Here is a 21,947-nt window from a genome sequence, read left to right on the forward strand (position 1 = left end):
TTTTGTTCTACAAACTTCAAGCTCAAAGGAAGGCCAGTTGTATAGCTTATATCACCAGCATAACTGTTTTCAGCTGTGCTAACATAATGGCACAAGGGTTTTCTAATCAGACATTAGTCTTCTAAGGCGATAACACAATGTACCATCGGAACACTGGAGTGATGATGAAATGGGCCTCTATACACCTCTGGAGACATGTCATTAGAAACCAGACGTTTCACCTAGAAGAGTCATTTACCACATTAACAATGTAGAGAGGGTATTTATGATTAATGTTATCTTGATTGAAAAAACACTGCTTTACTTTGAAGAGTAAAGACATTTCTAAGTGATCACAAACTTTTGAACGGTAGTGTATATAGTATATATATATACACATATATGGATATAGTATATATATATATACATATATACACATATATATGTATATAGTATATATATATACTATATACATATATATGTGTATATATATATATATACTATCTACATATATACACATATATATGTATATAGTATATGTGTATATATATACACACATATATACTATATACATATATATGTATATATATACACATATATATACTATATACATATATATATATGAATATAGTATATATATGTGTATTTATATATATATGTGTATATATACTATATACATATATAGTATATATGTATATATATATATTTACTTATGTATATATATATATTTACTTACCGAAACTTTTCTCCAGGCACCTTGCCCATCTTCCTGATGGCGCCACATTCCTGCTGGTGTTCCTCCCAGCATGCAGTCTGGCAGGTGCGGTCGCAGTAATGGGCGAACTTACACTGGGCGCAGCGGTGCAGCTGGGCCTGGCGCCGGAAACAGCTGTGGCACACCTGATTGGCCCAGCTGAGGGAAACCAGAGAACACGCAGCTTCCATTGAGACTGAAGACGTGAGGAGGAGTTCATAACGACAGCATTGAGCCAGAGAGGACGAGTTTATGAGAACAGCATTGAGCCAGAGAGGAGTTCATAACGACAGCATTGAGCCAGAGAGGACGAGTTTATGAGAACAGCATTGAGCCAGAGAGGAGGAGTTCATAACGACAGCATTGAGCCAGAGAGGACGAGTTTATGAGAACAGCATTGAGCCAGAGAGGAGTTCATAACGACAGCATTGAGCCAGAGAGGAAGAGTTTATGAGAACAGCATTGAGCCAGAGAGGAGGAGTTCATAACGACAGCATTGAGCCAGAGAGGACGAGTTTATGAGAACAGCATTGAGCCAGAGAGGAGTTCATAACGACAGCATTGAGCCAGAGAGGAAGAGTTTATGAGAACAGCATTGAGCCAGAGAGGAGGAGTTCATAACGACAGCATTGAGCCAGAGAGGAGGAGTTCATAACGACAGCATTGAGCCAGAGAGGAAGAGTTTATGAGAACAGCATTGAGCCAGAGAGGAAGAGTTCATAACGACAGCTTTGAGCCAGAGAGGAAGAGTTTATGAGAACAGCATTGAGCCAGAGAGGAGGAGTTCATAACGACAGCATTGAGCCAGAGAGGAAGCGTTTATGAGAACAGCATTGAGCCAGAGAGGAGGAGTTCATAACGACAGCATTGTAGCTGTGGACGTCCTGTTCCAACTTTAATGGAGTCGTTAAAACTCAAATAGACTCAGAATACTGTGATGAGTCATGAAGCTCCCAACGACTCAGAGGGTCATGGGGTCCAGACCTCCCAGCTCCAATCTCAACGTGGACCCTTCGGTCTCTTTTGTATTTGTGTCTTGTTCCTTTCTTATAAGACGGGACACTATTAAAGCAGATGACCGATGTCAGGTAGAGGTCCGAGGTGCGATGTGTGAAGCAGAACCTTCCTGTAGAGAACAGAATGTCGTTCCCTGTGTTAAGAATATAAAAATGCATACATAGTACCCCATGTCCCTCACTTTGCATTAAGGCCCTGAAGCACCAAACCGTGTGTCCTCCTATGCAGTCGGGCTCTGACCAGAGAGAACAGCTCATACTCAGCTCACCCACATGGAACATACTGAGACTGCTGGATAAGAAGCACAGATACTGGAGGTACAAACACTTCTGGACCTCGGCCAGAAGATGACATCCACACAGGCTGACCTCACCCTGACCGCTCAGTCCTAGAATTGAGATTTAATAAGAGCCGTACCTGTCACCGTCAAGAACTGGTTTATGACAGCAACAGATAGTTTCAATGCCTTTTAGTTTCTATTATATTAAAGAAACTGCACAGCTCCTGCTTTAGATGGAGAATAACACACACACTGATTATGATGATGGCGAGAAGATCGTGAGCCAAGAGGGTGGCACCACCCTGAGCTCCATCAGAAGGTGTTCAAAGTCTAAACCAGGAACACCTCCATCTGTTTTAACCAACCAGTGCTGCTGTCGTGAGCCCAGAGGGTGGGACCACCCTGAGCTCCACCCTGAGCTCCACCCTGAGCTCCAACGATGAGACGGACAGATTAAACCGAGTGACGTCTCCATCTATATTATCTAATCACGCTCTTAAAGATATAGAGTCATGTTCTCCTGGAGAACTTCAGTCTGTTATTGAGCGATGCTTTGAGCTGACTCCATCAGGCCCGTGCTGCACGTTAAATATTGTGTGTCTTTGGTCTTTTGTTCGACCACACTTGATTAAATCCACTTCGTTTTGAATTTTACTTTGCCGTCCTGGTCATCTTTTCCCAACCTTCGACACCTGAGTGCAGCAGAACGCGTTGATCCATATTCAGGATCAGAAATTAATTTGAAAGCGAGCATCATAATCAGGGCGGAGCCTCCAGGTCACGAGAGGAGCCCGACCTCTCGTACACATGGTGTTAGCCCACATGCCTGGTCAGAACCAGTCCTCCTATCCATCTAGTCTCAGACCAGAACCACCGGGAGCCTCGTACCTGTCGAAGACCACAGCAGAGAAACTGGGCTCGGCGAAGACCACTTCCCCGGCATGGAGCTCCTTGGTTGCCCTCAGGCCTCGACCTTTCTTCCCAGCATCAAACAGCTGAACACTCTCCATGTTGCCCAGTCATGCTGGACCCCAGAAGAAGAGGAGGCTCTAGGGGGTCTGGACCAGGGATGAGGCTCAACGAGCTGCAGGGAACAGAGAGTCCTCTCCTGAACCGGACCCCACAGCCCAGAATAAATGTGCCCCTCTAGAGGGTGTACCAACTCCCCCGAGTGGGAGGGGGGAGAGCAGTGGGAAAGGGGGTTTAGGGGGTAGTCGGGGCGGAGGTACTCTAGGGGTGCCCCCTTCTTTGGGCTGACCGTCAGAGGCTCGTGACAGGAAACGGAGACGCTCACATTCAGAGCCCAAAACCTCTCCTTGTGTTGGCAGCAGCACATCCTGTCCCCATGAGGTCCAGAGGGTCCATGATACAGCAGGACCACAGGACCAGTGACCATTAGGACCAGTGACCACTAGGACCAGTGACCATTAGGACCAGTGACCATTAGGACCAGTGACCACTAGGACCAGTGACCATTCGGACCAGTGACCACTAGGACCAGTGACCATTAGGACCAGTGACCATTAGGACCAGTGACCACTAGGACCAGTGACCATTAGGGCCAGTGACCACTAGGACCAGTGACCATTAGGACCAGTGACCACTAGGACCAGTGACCATTAGGACCAGTGACCAGGAGGACCAGTGACCACTAGGACCAGTGACCACGAGGACCAGTGACCACTAGGACCACAGTGACCACTAGGACCAGTGACCATTAGGACCAGTGACCACTAGGACCAGTGACCACTAGGACCACAGTGACCACTAGGACCAGTGACCACTAGGACCACAGTGACCACTAGGACCAGTGACCACTAGGACCAGTGACCACTAGGACCAGTGACCACGAGGACCACAGTGACCACTAGGACCACAGTGACCACTAGGACCAGTGACCACTAGGACCAGTGACCATTAGGACCAGTGACCACTAGGACCAGTGACCACTAGGACCACAGTGACCACTAGGACCAGTGACCACTAGGACCACAGTGACCACTAGGACCAGTGACCACTAGGACCAGTGACCATTATGACCAGTGACCACTAGGACCACAGTGACCACTAGGACCAGTGACCACTAGGACCACAGTGACCACTAGGACCAGTGACCACTAGGACCACAGTGACCACTAGGACCAGTGACCACGAGGACCAGTGACCACGAGGACCAGTGACCACTAGGACCACAGTGACCATTAGGACCAGTGACCACTAGGACCAGTGACCATTAGGACCAGTGACCACTAGGACCAGTGACCATTAGGACCAGTGACCACTAGGACCAGTGACCACTAGGACCAGTGACCATTAGGACCAGTGACCACTAGGACCAGTGACCACTAGGACCACAGTGACCACTAGGACCAGTGACCATTAGGACCAGTGACCACTAGGACCAGTGACCACTAGGACCACAGTGACCACTAGGACCACAGTGACCACTAGGACCAGTGACCACTAGGACCAGTGACCACGAGGACCACAGTGACCACTAGGACCACAGTGACCACTAGGACCAGTGACCACTAGGACCAGTGACCACGAGGACCAGTGACCACTAGGACCACAGTGACCACTAGGACCACAGTGACCATTAGGACCAGTGACCACTAGGACCAGTGACCACTAGGACCAGTGACCATTCGGACCAGTGACCACTAGGACCAGTGACCACTAGGACCAGTGACCATTAGGACCAGTGACCACGAGGACCAGTGACCACTAGGACCAGTGACCACTAGGACCACAGTGACCACTAGGACCAGTGACCATTAGGACCAGTGACCACTAGGACCAGTGACCACTAGGACCACAGTGACCACTAGGACCAGTGACCACTAGGACCAGTGACCACTAGGACCAGTGACCACTAGGACCACAGTGACCACTAGGACCACAGTGACCACTAGGACCAGTGACCACTAGGACCAGTGACCATTAGGACCAGTGACCACGAGGACCAGTGACCACGAGGACCAGTGACCACTAGGACCACAGTGACCACTAGGACCACAGTGACCATTAGGACCAGTGACCACTAGGACCAGTGACCACTAGGACCAGTGACCACTAGGACCACAGTGACCACTAGGACCAGTGACTACTAGGACCACAAGGACCACAGTAACCACTAGGACCAGTGACCATTAGGACCAGTGACCACTAGGACCACAGTGACCACTAGGACCACAGTGACCACTAGGACCAGTGACCACTAGGACCACAGTGACCACTAGGACCAGTGACCACTAGGACCACAGTAACCACTAGAACCAGTGACCACTAGGACCAGTGACCATTAGGACCAGTGACCACTAGGACCAGTGACCACTAGGACCAGTGACCATTAGGACCAGTGACCACTAGGACCAGTGACCATTAGGGCCAGTGACCACTAGGACCAGTGACCACTAGGACCAGTGACCATTAGGACCAGTGACCATTAGGGCCAGTGACCACTAGGACCAGTGACCATTAGGACCAGTGACCAGGAGGACCAGTGACCACTAGGACCAGTGACCACGAGGAGCAGTGACCACTAGGACCACAGTGACCACTAGGACCAGTGACCATTAGGACCAGTGACCACTAGGACCAGTGACCACTAGGACCAGTGACCACGAGGACCAGAGTGACCACTAGGACCACAGTGACCACTAGGACCAGTGACCACTAGGACCAGTGACCACAGTGACCACTAGGACCAGTGACCACTAGGACCACAGTGACCACTAGGACCACAGTGACCACTAGGACCAGTGACCACTAGGACCAGTGACCACTAGGACCAGTGACCACTAGGACCAGTGACCACTAGGACCAGTGACCACTAGGACCAGTGACCACTAGGACCAGTGACCACTAGGACCACAGTGACCACTAGGACCAGTGACCACTAGGACCAGTGACCACTAGGACCACAGTGACCACTAGGACCAGTGACCACAGTGACCACTAGGACCACAGTGACCACTAGGACCACAGTGACCATTAGGACCAGTGACCACTAGGACCAGTGACCATTAGGACCAGTGACCATTAGGACCAGTGACCACTAGGACCAGTGACCATTAGGACCAGTGACCATTAGGACCAGTGACCACTAGGACCAGTGACCATTAGGGCCAGTGACCACTAGGACCAGTGACCACTAGGACCAGTGACCATTAGGACCAGTGACCACGAGGACCAGTGACCACTAGGACCAGTGACCACGAGGACCAGTGACCACTAGGACCACAGTGACCACTAGGACCAGTGACCATTAGGACCAGTGACCACTAGGACCAGTGACCACTAGGACCACAGTGACCACTAGGACCAGTGACCACTAGGACCAGTGACCACGAGGACCACAGTGACCACTAGGACCACAGTGACCACTAGGACCAGTGACAACTAGGACCAGTGACCATTAGGACCAGTGACCACTAGGACCAGTGACCAGTGACCACTAGGACAAGTGACCACTAGGACCACAGTGACCACTAGGACCAGTGACCACTAGGACCAGTGACCACGAGGACCACAGTGACCACTAGGACCACAGTGACCACTAGGACCAGTGACAACTAGGACCAGTGACCATTAGGACCAGTGACCACTAGGACCAGTGACCACTAGGACCAGTGACCATTAGGACCAGTGACCACTAGGACCAGTGACCACTAGGACCACAGGGACCACTAGGACCAGTGACCATTAGGACCAGTGACCACTAGGACCAGTGACCATTAGGACCAGTGAACATTAGGACCAGTGACCACTAGGACCAGTGACCATTAGGACCAGTAACCACTAGGACCAGTGACCATTAGGACCAGTGGCCACTAGGACCACAGTGACCACTAGGACCAGTGACCATTAGGACCAGTGACCACTAGGACCAGTGACCATTGGGACCAGTGACCACTAGGACCAGTGACCATTAGGACCAGTGACCATTAGGACCAGTGACCATTAGGACCAGTGACCACGAGGACCAGTGACCATTAGGACCAGTGTTGTTTATATTACTATGAATACTATAAACAACTGTAAGAACAGATGAAGTACGAAGAGGATCTTTCTTGTGTTCCATCTCCTGCCCTCACTATGTAGTCATGATGCTCCTGCCCTCACTATGTAGTTATGATGCTCCTGCCCTCACTACGTAGTCATGATGCTCCTGCCCTCACTACGTAGTTATGATGCTCCTGCCCTCACTATGTAGTTATGATGCTCCTGCCCTCACTACGTAGTCATGATGCTCCTGCCCTCACTATGTCGTTATGATGCTCCTGCCCTCACTATGTAGTTATGATGCTCCTGCCCTCACTATGTAGTCATGATGCTCCTGCCCTCACTATGTAGTTATGATGCTCCTGCCCTCACTATGTAGTCATGATGCTCCTGCCCTCACTATGTAGTTATGATGCTCCTGCCCTCACTATGTAGTCATGATGCTCCTGCCCTCACTATGTAGTCATGATGCTCCTGCCCTCACTATGTAGTTATGATGCTCCTGCCCTCACTATGTAGTTATGATGCTCCTGCCCTCACTATGTAGTTATGATGCTCCTGCCCTCACTATGTAGTTATGATGCTCCTGCCCTCACTATGTAGTTATGATGCTCCTGCCCTCACTATGTAGTTATGATGCTCCTGCCCTCACTATGTAGTTATGATGCTCCTGCCCTCACTATGTAGTTATGATGCTCCTGCCCTCACTACGTAGTTATGATGCTCCTGCCTCACCATGTAGTGATGCTCCTGCCTCACTACGTAGTTATGATGCTCCTGCCCTCACTATGTAGTTATGATGCTCCTGCCCTCACTACGTAGTTATGATGCTCCTGCCCTCACTATGTAGTTATGATGCTCCTGCCCTCACTATGTAGTTATGATGCTCCTGCCCTCACTATGTAGTTATGATGCTCCTGCCCTCACTATGTAGTTATGATGCTCCTGCCCTCACTATGTAGTTATGATGCTCCTGCCCTCACTATGTAGTTATGATGCTCCTGCCCTCACTATGTAGTTATGATGCTCCTGCCCTCACTATGTAGTTATGATGCTCCTGCCCTCACTATGTAGGTTATGATGCTCCTGCCCTCACTATGTAGTTATGATGCTCCTGCCCTCACTATGTAGTTATGATGCTCCTGCCCTCACTATGTAGTTATGATGCTCCTGCCCTCACTATGTAGTTATGATGCTCCTGCCCTCACTATGTAGTTATGATGCTCCTGCCCTCACTATGTAGTTATGATGCTCCTGCCCTCACTATGTAGTTATGATGCTCCTGCCCTCACTATGTAGTTATGATGCTCCTGCCCTCACTATGTAGTTATGATGCTCCTGCCCTCACTATGTAGTTATGATGCTCCTGCCCTCACTATGTAGTTATGATGCTCCTGCCCTCACTATGTAGTTATGATGCTCCTGCCCTCACTATGTAGTTATGATGCTCCTGCCCTCACTATGTAGTTATGATGCTCCTGCCCTCACTATGTAGTTATGATGCTCCTGCCCTCACTGTAGTTATGATGCTCCTGCCCTCACTATGTAGTTATGATGCTCCTGCCCTCACTATGTAGTTATGATGCTCCTGCCCTCACTATGTAGTTATGATGCTCCTGCCCTCACTATGTAGTTATGATGCTCCTGCCCTCACTATGTAGTTATGATGCTCCTGCCCTCACTATGTAGTTATGATGCTCCTGCCCTCACTATGTAGTTATGATGCTCCTGCCCTCACTATGTAGTTATGATGTTCCTGCCCTCACTATGTAGTTATGATGCTCCTGCCCTCACTACGTAGTTATGATGCTCCTGCCCTCACTACGTAGTTATGATGTTCCTGCCCTCACTATGTAGTTATGATGCTCCTGCCCTCACTACGTAGTTATGATGCTCCTGCCCTCACTATGTAGTTATGATGCTCCTGCCCTCACTACGTAGTTATGATGCTCCTGCCCTCACTACGTAGTTATGATGTTCCTGCCCTCACTACGTAGTTATGATGCTCCTGCCCTCACTATGTAGTTATGATGCTCCTGCCCTCACTATGTAGTTATGATGCTCCTGCCCTCACTATGTAGTTATGATGCTCCTGCCCTCACTATGTAGTTATGATGTTCCTGCCCTCACTACGTAGTTATGATGCTCCTGCCCTCACTATGTAGTTATGATGCTCCTGCCCTCACTACGTAGTTATGATGCTCCTGCCCTCACTATGTAGTTATGATGCTCCTGCCCTCACTATGTAGTCATGATGTTCCTGCCCTCACTATGTAGTTATGATGCTCCTGCCCTCACTACGTAGTTATGATGTTCCTGCCCTCACTATGTAGTTATGATGTTCCTGCCCTCACTATGTAGTTATGATGCTCCTGCCCTCACTACGTAGTTATGATGCTCCTGCCCTCACTATGTAGTTATGATGCTCCTGCCCTCACTATGTAGTCATGATGCTCCTGCCCTCACTATGTAGTTATGATGCTCCTGCCCTCACTATGTAGTTATGATGCTCCTGCCCTCACTATGTAGTTATGATGCTCCTGCCCTCACTATGTAGTTATGATGCTCCTGCCCTCACTATGTAGTTATGATGCTCCTGCCCTCACTATGTAGTCATGATGTTCCTGCCCTCACTATGTAGTTATGATGTTCCTGCCCTCACTATGTAGTTATGATGCTCCTGCCCTCACTATGTAGTTATGATGCTCCTGCCCTCACTATGTAGTTATGATGCTCCTGCCCTCACTACGTAGTTATGATGCTCCTGCCCTCACTATGTAGTCATGATGCTCCTGCCCTCACTATGTAGTTATGATGCTCCTGCCCTCACTATGTAGTTATGATGCACCTGCCCTCACTATGTAGTTATGATGCTCCTGCCCTCACTACGTAGTTATGATGCTCCTGCCCTCACTATGTAGTTATGATGCTCCTGCCCTCACTATGTAGTTATGATGCTCCTGCCCTCACTATGTAGTTATGATGCTCCTGCCCTCACTATGTAGTTATGATGCTCCTGCCCTCACTATGTAGTTATGATGCTCCTGCCCTCACTATGTAGTTATGATGTTCCTGCCCTCACTATGTAGTTATGATGCTCCTGCCCTCACTACGTAGTTATGATGCTCCTGCCCTCACTATGTAGTCATGATGTTCCTGCCCTCACTATGTAGTTATGATGCTCCTGCCCTCACTATGTAGTTATGATGCTCCTGCCCTCACTATGTAGTTATGATGCTCCTGCCCTCACTATGTAGTTATGATGCTCCTGCCCTCACTATGTAGTTATGATGCTCCTGCCCTCACTATGTAGTTATGATGCTCCTGCCCTCACTATGTAGTTATGATGTTCCTGCCCTCACTATGTAGTCATGATGCTCCTGCCCTCACTATGTAGTTATGATGCTCCTGCCCTCACTATGTAGTTATGATGCTCCTGCCCTCACTATGTAGTCATGATGCTCCTGCCCTCACTATGTAGTTATGATGCTCCTGCCCTCACTATGTAGTCATGATGTTCCTGCCCTCACTATGTAGTCATGATGCTCCTGCCCTCACTATGTAGTCATGATGCTCCTGCCCTCACTATGTAGTTATGATGCTCCTGCCCTCACTATGTAGTTATGATGCTCCTGCCCTCACTACGTAGTTATGATGCTCCTGCCCTCACTATGTAGTTATGATGCTCCTGCCCTCACTATGTAGTTATGATGTTCCTGCCCTCACTATGTAGTCATGATGCTCCTGCCCTCACTATGTAGTCATGATGCTCCTGCCCTCACTATGTAGTTATGATGTTCCTGCCCTCACTATGTAGTCATGATGCTCCTGCCCTCACTATGTAGTCATGATGCTCCTGCCCTCACTATGTAGTTATGATGCTCCTGCCCTCACTACGTAGTTATGATGCTCCTGCCCTCACTACGTAGTCATGATGCTCCTGCCCTCACTATCTAGTTATGATGCTCCTGCCCTCACTATGTAGTCATGATGCTCCTGCCCTCACTATGTAGTCATGATGCTCCTGCCCTCACTATGTAGTCATGATGCTCCTGCCCTCACTATGTAGTCATGATGCTCCTGCCCTCACTATGTAGTCATGATGCTCCTGCCCTCACTATGTAGTTATGATGCTCCTGCCCTCACTATCTAGTTATGATGCTCCTGCCCTCACTATGTAGTCATGATGCTCCTGCCCTCACTATCTAGTTATGATGCTCCTGCCCTCACTATCTAGTTATGATGCTCCTGCCCTCACTATGTAGTTATGATGCTCCTGCCCTCACTATCTAGTTATGATGCTCCTGCCCTCACTATGTAGTCATGATGCTCCTGCCCTCACGACGTAGTTATGATGCTCCTGCCCTCACTATGTAGTTATGATGCTCCTGCCCTCACTACGTAGTTATGATGCTACTGCCCTCACTACGTAGTTTAGTGAAAGTGGAGTTGGGTTGTTAAAATAATGGTTTGAAGTGGTTTATGTTCGAATTGAGTTATAACTGATATTTGTGGAGATCGTTGGCTTCATGTGTGAAAAGATGACAAAGAAAACAATCAGTATTCATTTATGTAATCAACAAGTTCACAAAGCAGACGGATAACAGCTGAACAAGATCACATAAGAACCAATGAGAGCCGCCGGCTGAAGAGGCTCAGCACCAAAGGTCACGCCTTCAGAGTGCACTGGCTGCACTCGGGTCAGAGTGAACCTGTTTACAGGTCATGATCCTTATTGAAGAGGAAATGTAAAGCACCCGAGCCTCACCCTCACCCCTACCCTCACCCTCTGATGGCGTGCTGCAGAGCTTCTGGAGCACCTACCAGGTCCCAGACTCCCAAGACTCCTCGAGACCACAGAGAGAAACGACTTTTTAAAGACTACGATGCACACGAGCTGCTTTAGATCCCTTTAATCAACTGAGCCTGTGACTGGCACCCTGGGGTGCTACGACGGTGCCTTCAGGTACCGTCAGCGGGAACGCTCAAGAGCCTCTTATAAAGAGGACCTGGTCCCTTTGTAGACTACTCACTAATGAGGAAGAGGACCTGGTCCCGTCTTCATCGGGCTGAACCCGTGACCCCAGCGACGTGCTGCTGCCCGCCTGTGAGGGCCCCCTCCAGTGGCGCCCTCTAGTGGCGCCCAGCAGAACCGAAGGCCCCATGTGCATCAAGATGAAGACTCGTGGCCCCTGGATGGACGTCCCCATGATATTCAGCCACATTGGTCCCGTTCAAACGGAAGTTAGATTCACAGTGCATTCTGATTATGAAGTCTAGTCTCTGAATCAACAGAGGTCAGACCGGTGTCTAGAGGTCGTAGACGTCGACGTGGGCCCCTGAGGTGTAGCGGTCTTCCAGAAGCACCTTCATCAGCTTGGCGCAGGACGCCTCACAGGAGAGCAGCCGGCCCCCGGCGAATATGTCAGAGAAGGACTCCCTGACGACGGGGTCAGCGGTGGTGGACCGGGCCTGTGCCTGCATGGCTGTGTCCAGAGGCCCTGGTGCACACAGAGGTCACAGGTCACATAGAGGTCACAGACACATAGGTCTCATAGACACAGGTCACATAGAGGTCACAGAGGACACAGGTCACATAGAGGTCACAGAGGACATAGGTCTCAGAGGACACAGGTCACATAGAGGTCACATAGGACATAGAGGTCGCAGACACATAGGTCTCAGAGGACACAGGTCACATAGAGGACATAGAGGTCACAGGTCTCAGAGGACACAGGTCACATAGAGGTCACAGAGGTCACAGGTCTCAGAGGACACAGGTCACATAGAGGTCACTAAGAAGGGACCACTCCTCAGGAGGTGCTTGGTGACCCGTGCCGTCAGCAGCTCCTCACCTGGCGAGTAGCTGAGCACCCGGAGGTCCGGCTCCTCCTCGGCCAGCACCCTGAACATCATCTCCCGGGCCGCCTTGCCGGTGCAGTACAGAACCCAGGAGCGGAACGGCTGCAGGGCGCACAGCGACGTGACGTTGACCACGCAGCGGCGCCGCCCGGCGCGCCGGGGGAAGGCCTGCAGGACGGCGGCCGTGAGGCACAGCGCCGAGCCCACGTTCAGGGACAGGTACGAGTCCACCTCCGTCAGGTCGCTGAAGCTGCTGGCGAGGCGGGACACGTCGCCCAGAGAGGCTGCGAGAGGGCGGAGGTTACGGGGGTTCCTCCATCAGCAACACCACCCACAGCCTCACCACCCACAGCAACACCACCCACAGCCTCACCACCCACAGCAACACCACCCACAGCCTCACCACCCACAGCATCACCACCCACAGCATCACCACCCACAGCCACACCACCCACAGCAACACCACCCACAGCCTCACCACCCACAGCAACACCACCCACAGCCTCACCACCCACAGAAACACCACCCACAGCCTCACCACCCACAGAAACACCACCCACAGCCTCACCACCCACAGCAACACCACCCACAGAAACACCACCCACAGCATCACCACCCACAGAAACACCACCCACAGCCTCACCACCCACAGCAACACCACCCACAGCCTCACCACCCACAGCAACACCACCCACAGCAACACCACCCACAGCCTCACCACCCACAGAAACACCACCCACAGCCTCACCACCCACAGCCTCACCACCCACAGAAACACCACCCACAGCCTCACCACCCACAGCAACACCACCCACAGCCTCACCACCCACAGCAACACCACCCACAGCAACACCACCCACAGAAACACCACCCACAGCCTCACCACCCACAGCAACACCACCCACAGCCTCACCACCCACAGAAACACCACCCACAGCCTCACCACCCACAGCAACACCACCCACAGCCTCACCACCCACAGCAACACCACCCACAGCAACACCACCCACAGCCTCACCACCCACAGCCTCACCACCCACAGCAACACCACCCACAGCCTCACCACCCACAGCAACACCACCCACAGCAACACCACCCACAGCCTCACCACCCACAGCCTCACCACCCACAGCAACACCACCCACAGCAACACCACCCACAGCAACACCACCCACAGCCTCACCACCCACAGCAACACCACCCACAGCATCACCACCCACAGCCTCACCACCCACAGAAACACCACCCACACAGCTTGACTTATCGATTATGAAAATAATAAACTGTACAATTACAATTCAAGTGCAATATATATATATATATATTTTAGGGCTGTCAGCATTAACGCGTTAATCTATGCGATTAATTTGGCCGCGATTAACGCACTAAAATATTTTCACGCAATTAACGCAACTTTGTTTACTTCCGGTGTCGTGTTTGCACTCCTCTGAGTGTCAAACTGCGGCAGAAGATTTAGTCTTTAGAAGAAAAAATACTTTTAATCGCGATTAATGAATTTCAAAATTTGCGATTAATTAGTAACTTTTTTTTAATCGATTGACAGCCCTAATATATATATATATATTACATGAGATAACATAACATGATATGACATTACATGACATAACATTACATGAAATAACATGACATGAAATGACAAAACATGAAATAATGACATAACTAGTGCTGTGAAAAATAACGCGTTAACGCGTTATGATTAAATTACAGGATTAATTAGTTAAAAACATTTAACGCATGCGCAGAATGAGCTTCCAGTCCGTCTGTTGTTGGTCGTCTCTCCAGCAGCATGTCATTCTGTCTCTAGTGTCGCGTTAACACGACTCAGAGCTCCGTGTCGCGCGCCGCAGAGCTCGGATGCCGGCGTGTGCGCGCACATCGGGACGAAAAAAAGTCACATGACATGAAATAACATGACATAACATGAGATGCCATAACATGAAATAACATGACATGACATAACACGACATAACATGACCTGTCTCACCGGCGTTGTTGACCAGCACCACGTGGTCCATGTCCTCGCAGAAGGCCTCCTTGGCCGCCCTCACGACGCTCTGCAGTCCTTCCTGGTGGCTCAGGTCCGCCGCCACGCAGCGCAGCAGCAGGCCGGCTCGGCCCGCCTCGGACTCGGCCAGCTCCGCCTGCAGAGACCGGAGGTCCTCCGCGGAGCGGGCCGTGAGGACAAGCGCCGACCCCGGCTTTACCAACCGGGACATGTCCCTCGCGATGGCCCGCCCGAAGCCTCTGGAGGAGCCGGTGATGACGCACAGCGCGCGGCCCAGGTCAGTGCGCGCAGGGCCCGTCATGGTTCCGGAACACCGGGAGGATCCGCTGCGACCTGCTGACTGGAGGCTGGGACACGCTCTGCGCATGCGCAGTACACCTCGATGATACCACGCTGACGTTTCTCCGGACTTTGAGGCGCGCTCCCGCTAACCACGTGAGTCCACATGGTGGCAGAGAGGGCGCCCCCGTGTGGCCCGGCGGAGGGTCGGCCAGGCGCGTCTGCGTTTCTACATTTATTTCATTTCATTCATTTATGTATTTGTAACGGGACCGAACACATTAATCATGGGAAAATGTGTTAACGTTAGCTAAGGCTAAATTTCAGCTTTGGTCCCTGTGGCCAGATATTACAGCCTTCACGAAAGGAGAATGAGGTTAACACATTAATATAATAAAACATGTGTGTGTTTCCTGTCCAGATGAGCTGAGAGACATGAATGAGACACAACATGAACTTTTAGATTTGATCGAATGGCTGCAATGAAACAAAGACGCCTGCTGGACGCCTGCTGGACGCCTCCTGGATGCCTCCTGGACGCCTGCCGGACGCCTCCTGGACGCCTGCTGGATGCCTGCTGGACGCCTCCTGGACGCCTCCTGGACGCCTGCCGGATGCCTCCTGGACGCCTGCTGGATGCCTGCCGGACGCCTCCTGGACGCCTCCTGGACGCCTGCTGGACGCCTGCTGGACGCCTGCCGGACGCCTCCTGGACGCCTGCTGGACGCCTGCTGGATGCCTCCTGGACGCCTGCTGGACGCCTGCTGGACGCCTGCTGGACGCCTGCCGGACGCCTGCTGGATGCCTCCTGGACGCCTGCCGGACGCCTCCTGGACGCCTGCTGGACGCCTGCCGGACGTTTGAGAAATGTAACTCAGCAACAAGGCCGATGATGAAGCTTTGGTACAGCTGGAGGTGGTCCAGGATGTGGTCCAGGATGCGGTCCAGGATGCGGTCCAGGATGCGGTCCAGGATGCGGTCCAGGATGTGGTCCAGGATGTGGTCCAGGAGGTGGTCCAGGATGCGGTCCAGGATGTGGTCCAGGATGCGGTCCAGGATGCGGTCCAGGATGTGGTCCAGACCCTGTCTCAGACCGGAGCTTGAGACTCTGCTGGGCCCCGTCTCTCAGTCGTTGCTTCAGAGCTGCCGTCCAATCAGGAGACACTTCACATTCAACAGTAACTAACCCCCCGTCCCCCGTCGGCTGATAGTCATCACTATTGATTCAAGATTCAAGATGTTTTATGATGATGATGATGATGATGATGATGATGATGATCCCGACATCATAAATATGAGGGAGACAGACAGGAAAGACTTGTTTCTGTTTATTGAAGTTATAATCCACTAACACTAAAACAACAGTTTGTATGTTCAATTGTTGAATTCCTTTTCACTCATTCATATAGAAATCAGAGGCGTTAACACACTCACTACACAATGTGCACACACACCTGTGTGAGGACGACTCTGTGCACCTGGTTACTGAAACATTTGAATCATAAAAGGCTTGAAGCACCCGGTGACGACCACGACACGGACCCTCGCCGTGGGACACGCCTCATGGGCGAGAGACGTCCTGAGGGGAGGGACGCCTCTTATATAATGTATATAATCATATATAATGTAACACATCTAATATATAATGTATATAATCATATATAAGATAACACATCTTATATATAATGTAACACATCTTATATATAATGTATATAATCATATATAAGGTAACATCGTATATATAATGTATATAATCATATATAATGTAACACATCTTATATATAATGTATATAATCATATATAATGTAACACATTGTATATATATAATGTAACACATCGTATATATAATGTATATAATCATATATAATGTAACACATCGTATATATAATGTATATAATCATATATAATGTAACATCATATATATAATGTAACACATCGTATATATAATGTATATAATCATATATAATGTAACACATCGTATATAATGTAACACATCGTATATATAATGTATATAATCATATATAATGTAACACATCGTATATAATGTAACACATCGTATATATAATGTATATAATCATATATAATGTAACACATCGTATATATAATGTATATAATCATATATAATGTAACACATCTTATATATAATGTAACACATCTTATATATAATGTATATAATCATATATAATGTAACACATCGTATATATAATGTATATAATCATATATAATGTAACACATCGTATATATAATGTAACACATCGTATATATCATGTATATAATCATATATAATGTAACACATCTTATATATAATGTAACACATCTTATATATAATGTATATAATCATATATAATGTAACACATCTTATATATAATGTAACACATCTTATATATAAGATAACACATCGTATATATAATGTATATAATCATATATAATGTAACACATCTTATATATAATGTAACACATCTTATATATAAGATAACACATCGTATATATAATGTATATAATCATATATAATGTCACAAATCTTATATATAATGTATATAATCATATATAATGTAACACATCGTATAAATAATGTATATAATCATATATAATGGAACACATCGTATATATAATGTAACACATCGTATATATAATGTATATAATCATATATAATGTAACACATCTTATATATAATGTAACACATCTTATATATAATGTATATAATCATATATAATGTAACACATCTTATATATAATGTAACACATCTTATATATAAGATAACACATCGTATATATAATGTATATAATCATATATAATGTAACACATCTTATATATAATGTATATAATCATATATAATGTAACACATCGTATATATAATGTATATAATCATATATAATGTAACACATCGTATATATAATGTATATAATCATATATAATGTAACACATCGTATATATAATGTAACACATCGTATATATAAGATAACACATCGTATATATAATGTATATAATCATATATAATGTAACACATCTTATATATAATGTATATAATCGTATATAATGTAACACATCGTATATATAATGTATATAATCATATATAATGTAACACATCGTATATATAATGTAACACATCGTATATATAATGTATATAATCATATATAAGGTAACATCATATATATAATGTATATAATATATAATGTAACACATCTTATATATAATGTAACACATCGTATATATAATGTATATAATCATATATAATGTAACACATCTTATATATAATGTATATAATCATATATAATGTAACACATCGTATATATAATGTATATAATCATATATAATGTAACACATCGTATATATAATGTATATAATCATATATAATGTAACACATCTTATATATAATGTATATAATCATATATAATGTAACACATCTTATATATAATGTATATAATCATATATAATGTAACACATCGTATATATAATGTATATAATCATATATAATGTAACACATCGTATATATAATGTATATAATATATAATGTAACACATCTTATATATAATGTAACACATCGTATATATAATGTATATAATCATATATAATGTAACACATCGTATATATAATGTAACACATCGTATATATAATGTATATAATCATATATAATGTAACACATCGTATATATAATGTAACACATCGTATATATAATGTATATAATCATATATAAGGCAACATCGTATATATAATGTATATAATATATAATGTAACACATCTTATATATAATGTAACACATCGTATATATAATGTATATAATCATATATAATGTAACACATCGTATATATAATGTATATAATCATATATAATGTAACACATCGTATATATAATGTAACACATCGTATATATAATGTATATAATCATATATAAGGCAACATCGTATATATAATGTATATAATATATAATGTAACACATCTTATATATAATGTAACACATCATATATATAATGTATATAATCATATATAATGTAACACATCGTATATATAATGTATATAATCATATATAATGTAACACATCGTATATATAATGTAACACATCGTATATATAATGTATATAATCATATATAAGGCAACATCGTATATATAATGTATATAATATATAATGTAACACATCTTATATATAATGTAACACATCGTATATATAATGTATATAATCATATATAATGTAACACATCGTATATATAATGTATATAATCATATATAATGTAACACATCGTATATATAATGTATATAATCATATATAAGGTCACATCTGTGAACTCTCCTCCAGCTCCCTGAGGTTCACGTGTTCCTCTACAGACGGCAGCTCGTCCTGTGGCTGAAGCATGAAGGAGTGAAGCTAACGGGAGAGCGAAGCTAACGTGAGAGCGAAGCTAACGGGAGAGCGGAGCTAACGGGAGAGTGAAGCTAACGGGAGCTACATGAGGGATTCGCTGTGGCTGAAGCTAACGGGAGCTACATGAGGGATTCACTGTGGCTGAAGCTAACGGGAGCTACATGAAGGATTCGCTGTGGCTGAAGCTAACGGGAGCTACATGAGGGATTCACTGTGGCTGAAGCTAACGGGAGCTACATGAAGGATTCGCTGTGGCTGAAGCTAACAGGAGCTACATGAGGGATTCACTGTGGCTGAAGCTAACGGGAGCTACATGAGGGATTCGCTGTGGCTGAAGCTAACGGGAGCTACATGAGGGATTCACTGTGGCTGAAGCTAACGGGAGCTACATGAGGGATTCGCTGTGGCCGCTCCGGCTCCACGCCGCTGTCCTGGGGGATGAGCTGGTAGGGCTTCTTCCTCTCCTCCAGCACCGAGTGACCCATCTCCACGTCTCTGCTGCGCAGCTCGTTGCGGGACAGGAACTCCACGATGCCGGCCCCGATGGAGTCCCCCAGGACGTTGGTGGTGGTCCGCAGCCGGTCCCTAGGCCGACAGAGACACGCTGGTCCTGAGGGCTGGAGCCTGTGATCATTTAGGGGCATGCAGCTGTTCCCGATCCGATGTGAGGTCAAAGGTCAGGGATGTTTTTGTGTGCAGATTGTAAAGCCTCTGAGGCACATTTTTAATTTGTGAGAATGGGCTCTACAAAATAAACTGAATCGAACTGAAATGAAGTAAACTACTAATGCATATCATAATGTCTGAGCAGATGGAGCCGCTGGCTAGGAGCTTGGCTTAGCGTAGCGACTGCTAGCAGCTAGCATGGCTCTGTTACAAGCTCCTCTAAAGCTGACCACCATATATATATGTATATATAGATAGATAGATGTATACTTTATTGATCCCGCAAGCGGAAAATTACCCTAACCCTATATATATGTATGTATACATATATATATATATATATCAGAGCTGCCAACTTTTCAAAAAACCTTGGAGTGAGATTTTGTCGGGGGTGACCAAAATGTTGCCGCGCACACAGCCACACACGTTGGTGGCTATAATATCAGGAAATTTGAATTCATTTGCCGTTGTCACCATGTTGTCCCCATGTTGTCCTCATGTTGTCCCCATGGTGTCCCCATGTTGTCACCATGTTGTCCCCATGTTGTCCCCATGTTGTACCCATGTTGTCCCCATGTTGTCCCCATGTTGTCCCCATGGTGTCCCCATGTTGTCCCCATGTTGTCCCCATGTTGTACCCATGTTGTACCCATGTTGTACCCATGTTGTCCCATGTTGTCCCCATGTTGTCCCCATGTTGTCCCCATGTTGTCCCCATGTTGTCCCCATGTTGTCCCCATGTTGTACCCATGTTGTCCCCGTGTTGTACCCATGTTGTCCCATGGTGTCCCCATGTTGTCCCCATGTTGTCCCCATGTTGTCCCCATGTTGTACCCATGTTGTACCCATGTTGTCCCCATGTTGTACCCATGTTGTACCCATGTTGTCACCATGTTGTCCCCATGTTGTACCCATGTTGTCACCATGTTGTCCCCATGTTGTACCCATGTTGTACCCATGTTGTACCCATGGTGTCCCCATGTTGTACCCATGTTGTCACCATGTTGTCCCCATGTTGTCCCCATGTTGTCCCCATGTTGTCCCCATGTTGTACCCATGTTGTCCCCATGTTGTCCTCATGTTGTACCCATGTTGTACCCATGTTGTCCCCATGTTGTCCTCATGTACCCATGTTGTCACCATGTTGTCCCCATGTTGTCCCCATGTTGTCCCCATGTTGTCCCCATGTTGTACCCATGTTGTCCCCATGTTGTACCCATGTTGTACCCATGTTGTCCCCATGTTGTCACCATGTTGTCCCCATGTTGTACCCATGTTGTACCCATGTTGTCCCCATGTTGTACCCATGTTGTCCCCATGTTGTACCCATGTCCCCATGTTGTACCCATGTTGTCACCATGTTGTCCCCATGTTGTACCCATGTTGTACCCATGTTGTCCCCATGTTGTACCCATGTTGTCCCCATGTTGTCCCCATGGTGTCCCCATGTTGTCCCCATGTTGTACCCATGTTGTCCCCATGTTGTCCCCATGTTGTACCCATGTTGTCCCCATGTTGTCCCATGTTGTACCCATGTTGTCCCCATGTTGTCCCCATGTTGTCCCCATGTTGTACCCATGTTGTACCCATGTTGTACCCATGTTGTCCCCATGTTGTACCCATGTTGTCCCCATGTTGTACCCATGTTGTCCCCATGTTGTCCCCATGTTGTACCCATGTTGTCCCCATGTTGTACCCATGTTGTACCCATGTTGTCCCCA

General features: G+C 47.0%; 2 protein-coding genes and 1 pseudogene across 2 annotated transcripts in view; all 3 read right to left on the minus strand.

Annotated features, from left to right (window-relative positions):
• The window catches only part of LOC130204916 (histone-lysine N-methyltransferase Smyd1-like), a 5,901-nt pseudogene extending 2,858 nt beyond the window's left edge, over positions 1–3,043 (minus strand).
• An 8,546-nt stretch (positions 3,044–11,589) lies between these two features.
• LOC130204915 (sepiapterin reductase-like) lies at positions 11,590–15,361 on the minus strand. Its single transcript, XM_056431925.1, has 3 exons — positions 14,905–15,361; positions 12,893–13,183; positions 11,590–12,538 (listed from the first exon to the last, which is right to left on the minus strand). Exons 1-3 carry the CDS (start codon positions 15,290–15,292, stop codon positions 12,348–12,350), a joined length of 870 nt encoding a protein of 289 aa, XP_056287900.1. The 5' UTR covers positions 15,293–15,361; the 3' UTR covers positions 11,590–12,347.
• Positions 15,362–19,491: 4,130 nt separating this feature from the next.
• Positions 19,492–21,947, minus strand: part of LOC130205493 (excitatory amino acid transporter 1-like) — a 30,659-nt gene continuing 28,203 nt past the window's right edge. Inside the window, exon 9 of the mRNA XM_056432915.1 lies at positions 19,492–20,145. Within this exon, the coding sequence (XP_056288890.1) occupies positions 19,908–20,145 (238 nt within the window). The 3' untranslated portion in view covers positions 19,492–19,907. The remainder of the gene's footprint in view (positions 20,146–21,947) is intronic.

Source organism: Pseudoliparis swirei, chromosome 15 (assembly GCF_029220125.1).
Source record: "Pseudoliparis swirei isolate HS2019 ecotype Mariana Trench chromosome 15, NWPU_hadal_v1, whole genome shotgun sequence".
NCBI lineage: Eukaryota > Metazoa > Chordata > Actinopteri > Perciformes > Liparidae > Pseudoliparis > Pseudoliparis swirei.

Coding starts and splice junctions, on each gene's coding strand:
- LOC130204915 (XM_056431925.1), bottom strand. CDS start 15,292: ATGCGCAGAGCGTGTCCCAGCCTCCAGTCAGCAGGTCGCAGCGGATCC. Junction 13,184..14,904: donor GGTGCTGGTCAACAACGCCG/GTGAGACAGGTC, acceptor GCCCTCTCGCAG/CCTCTCTGGGCGACGTGTCC. Junction 12,539..12,892: donor GGTGCTCAGCTACTCGCCAG/GTGAGGAGCTGC, acceptor TGTGTGCACCAG/GGCCTCTGGACACAGCCATG.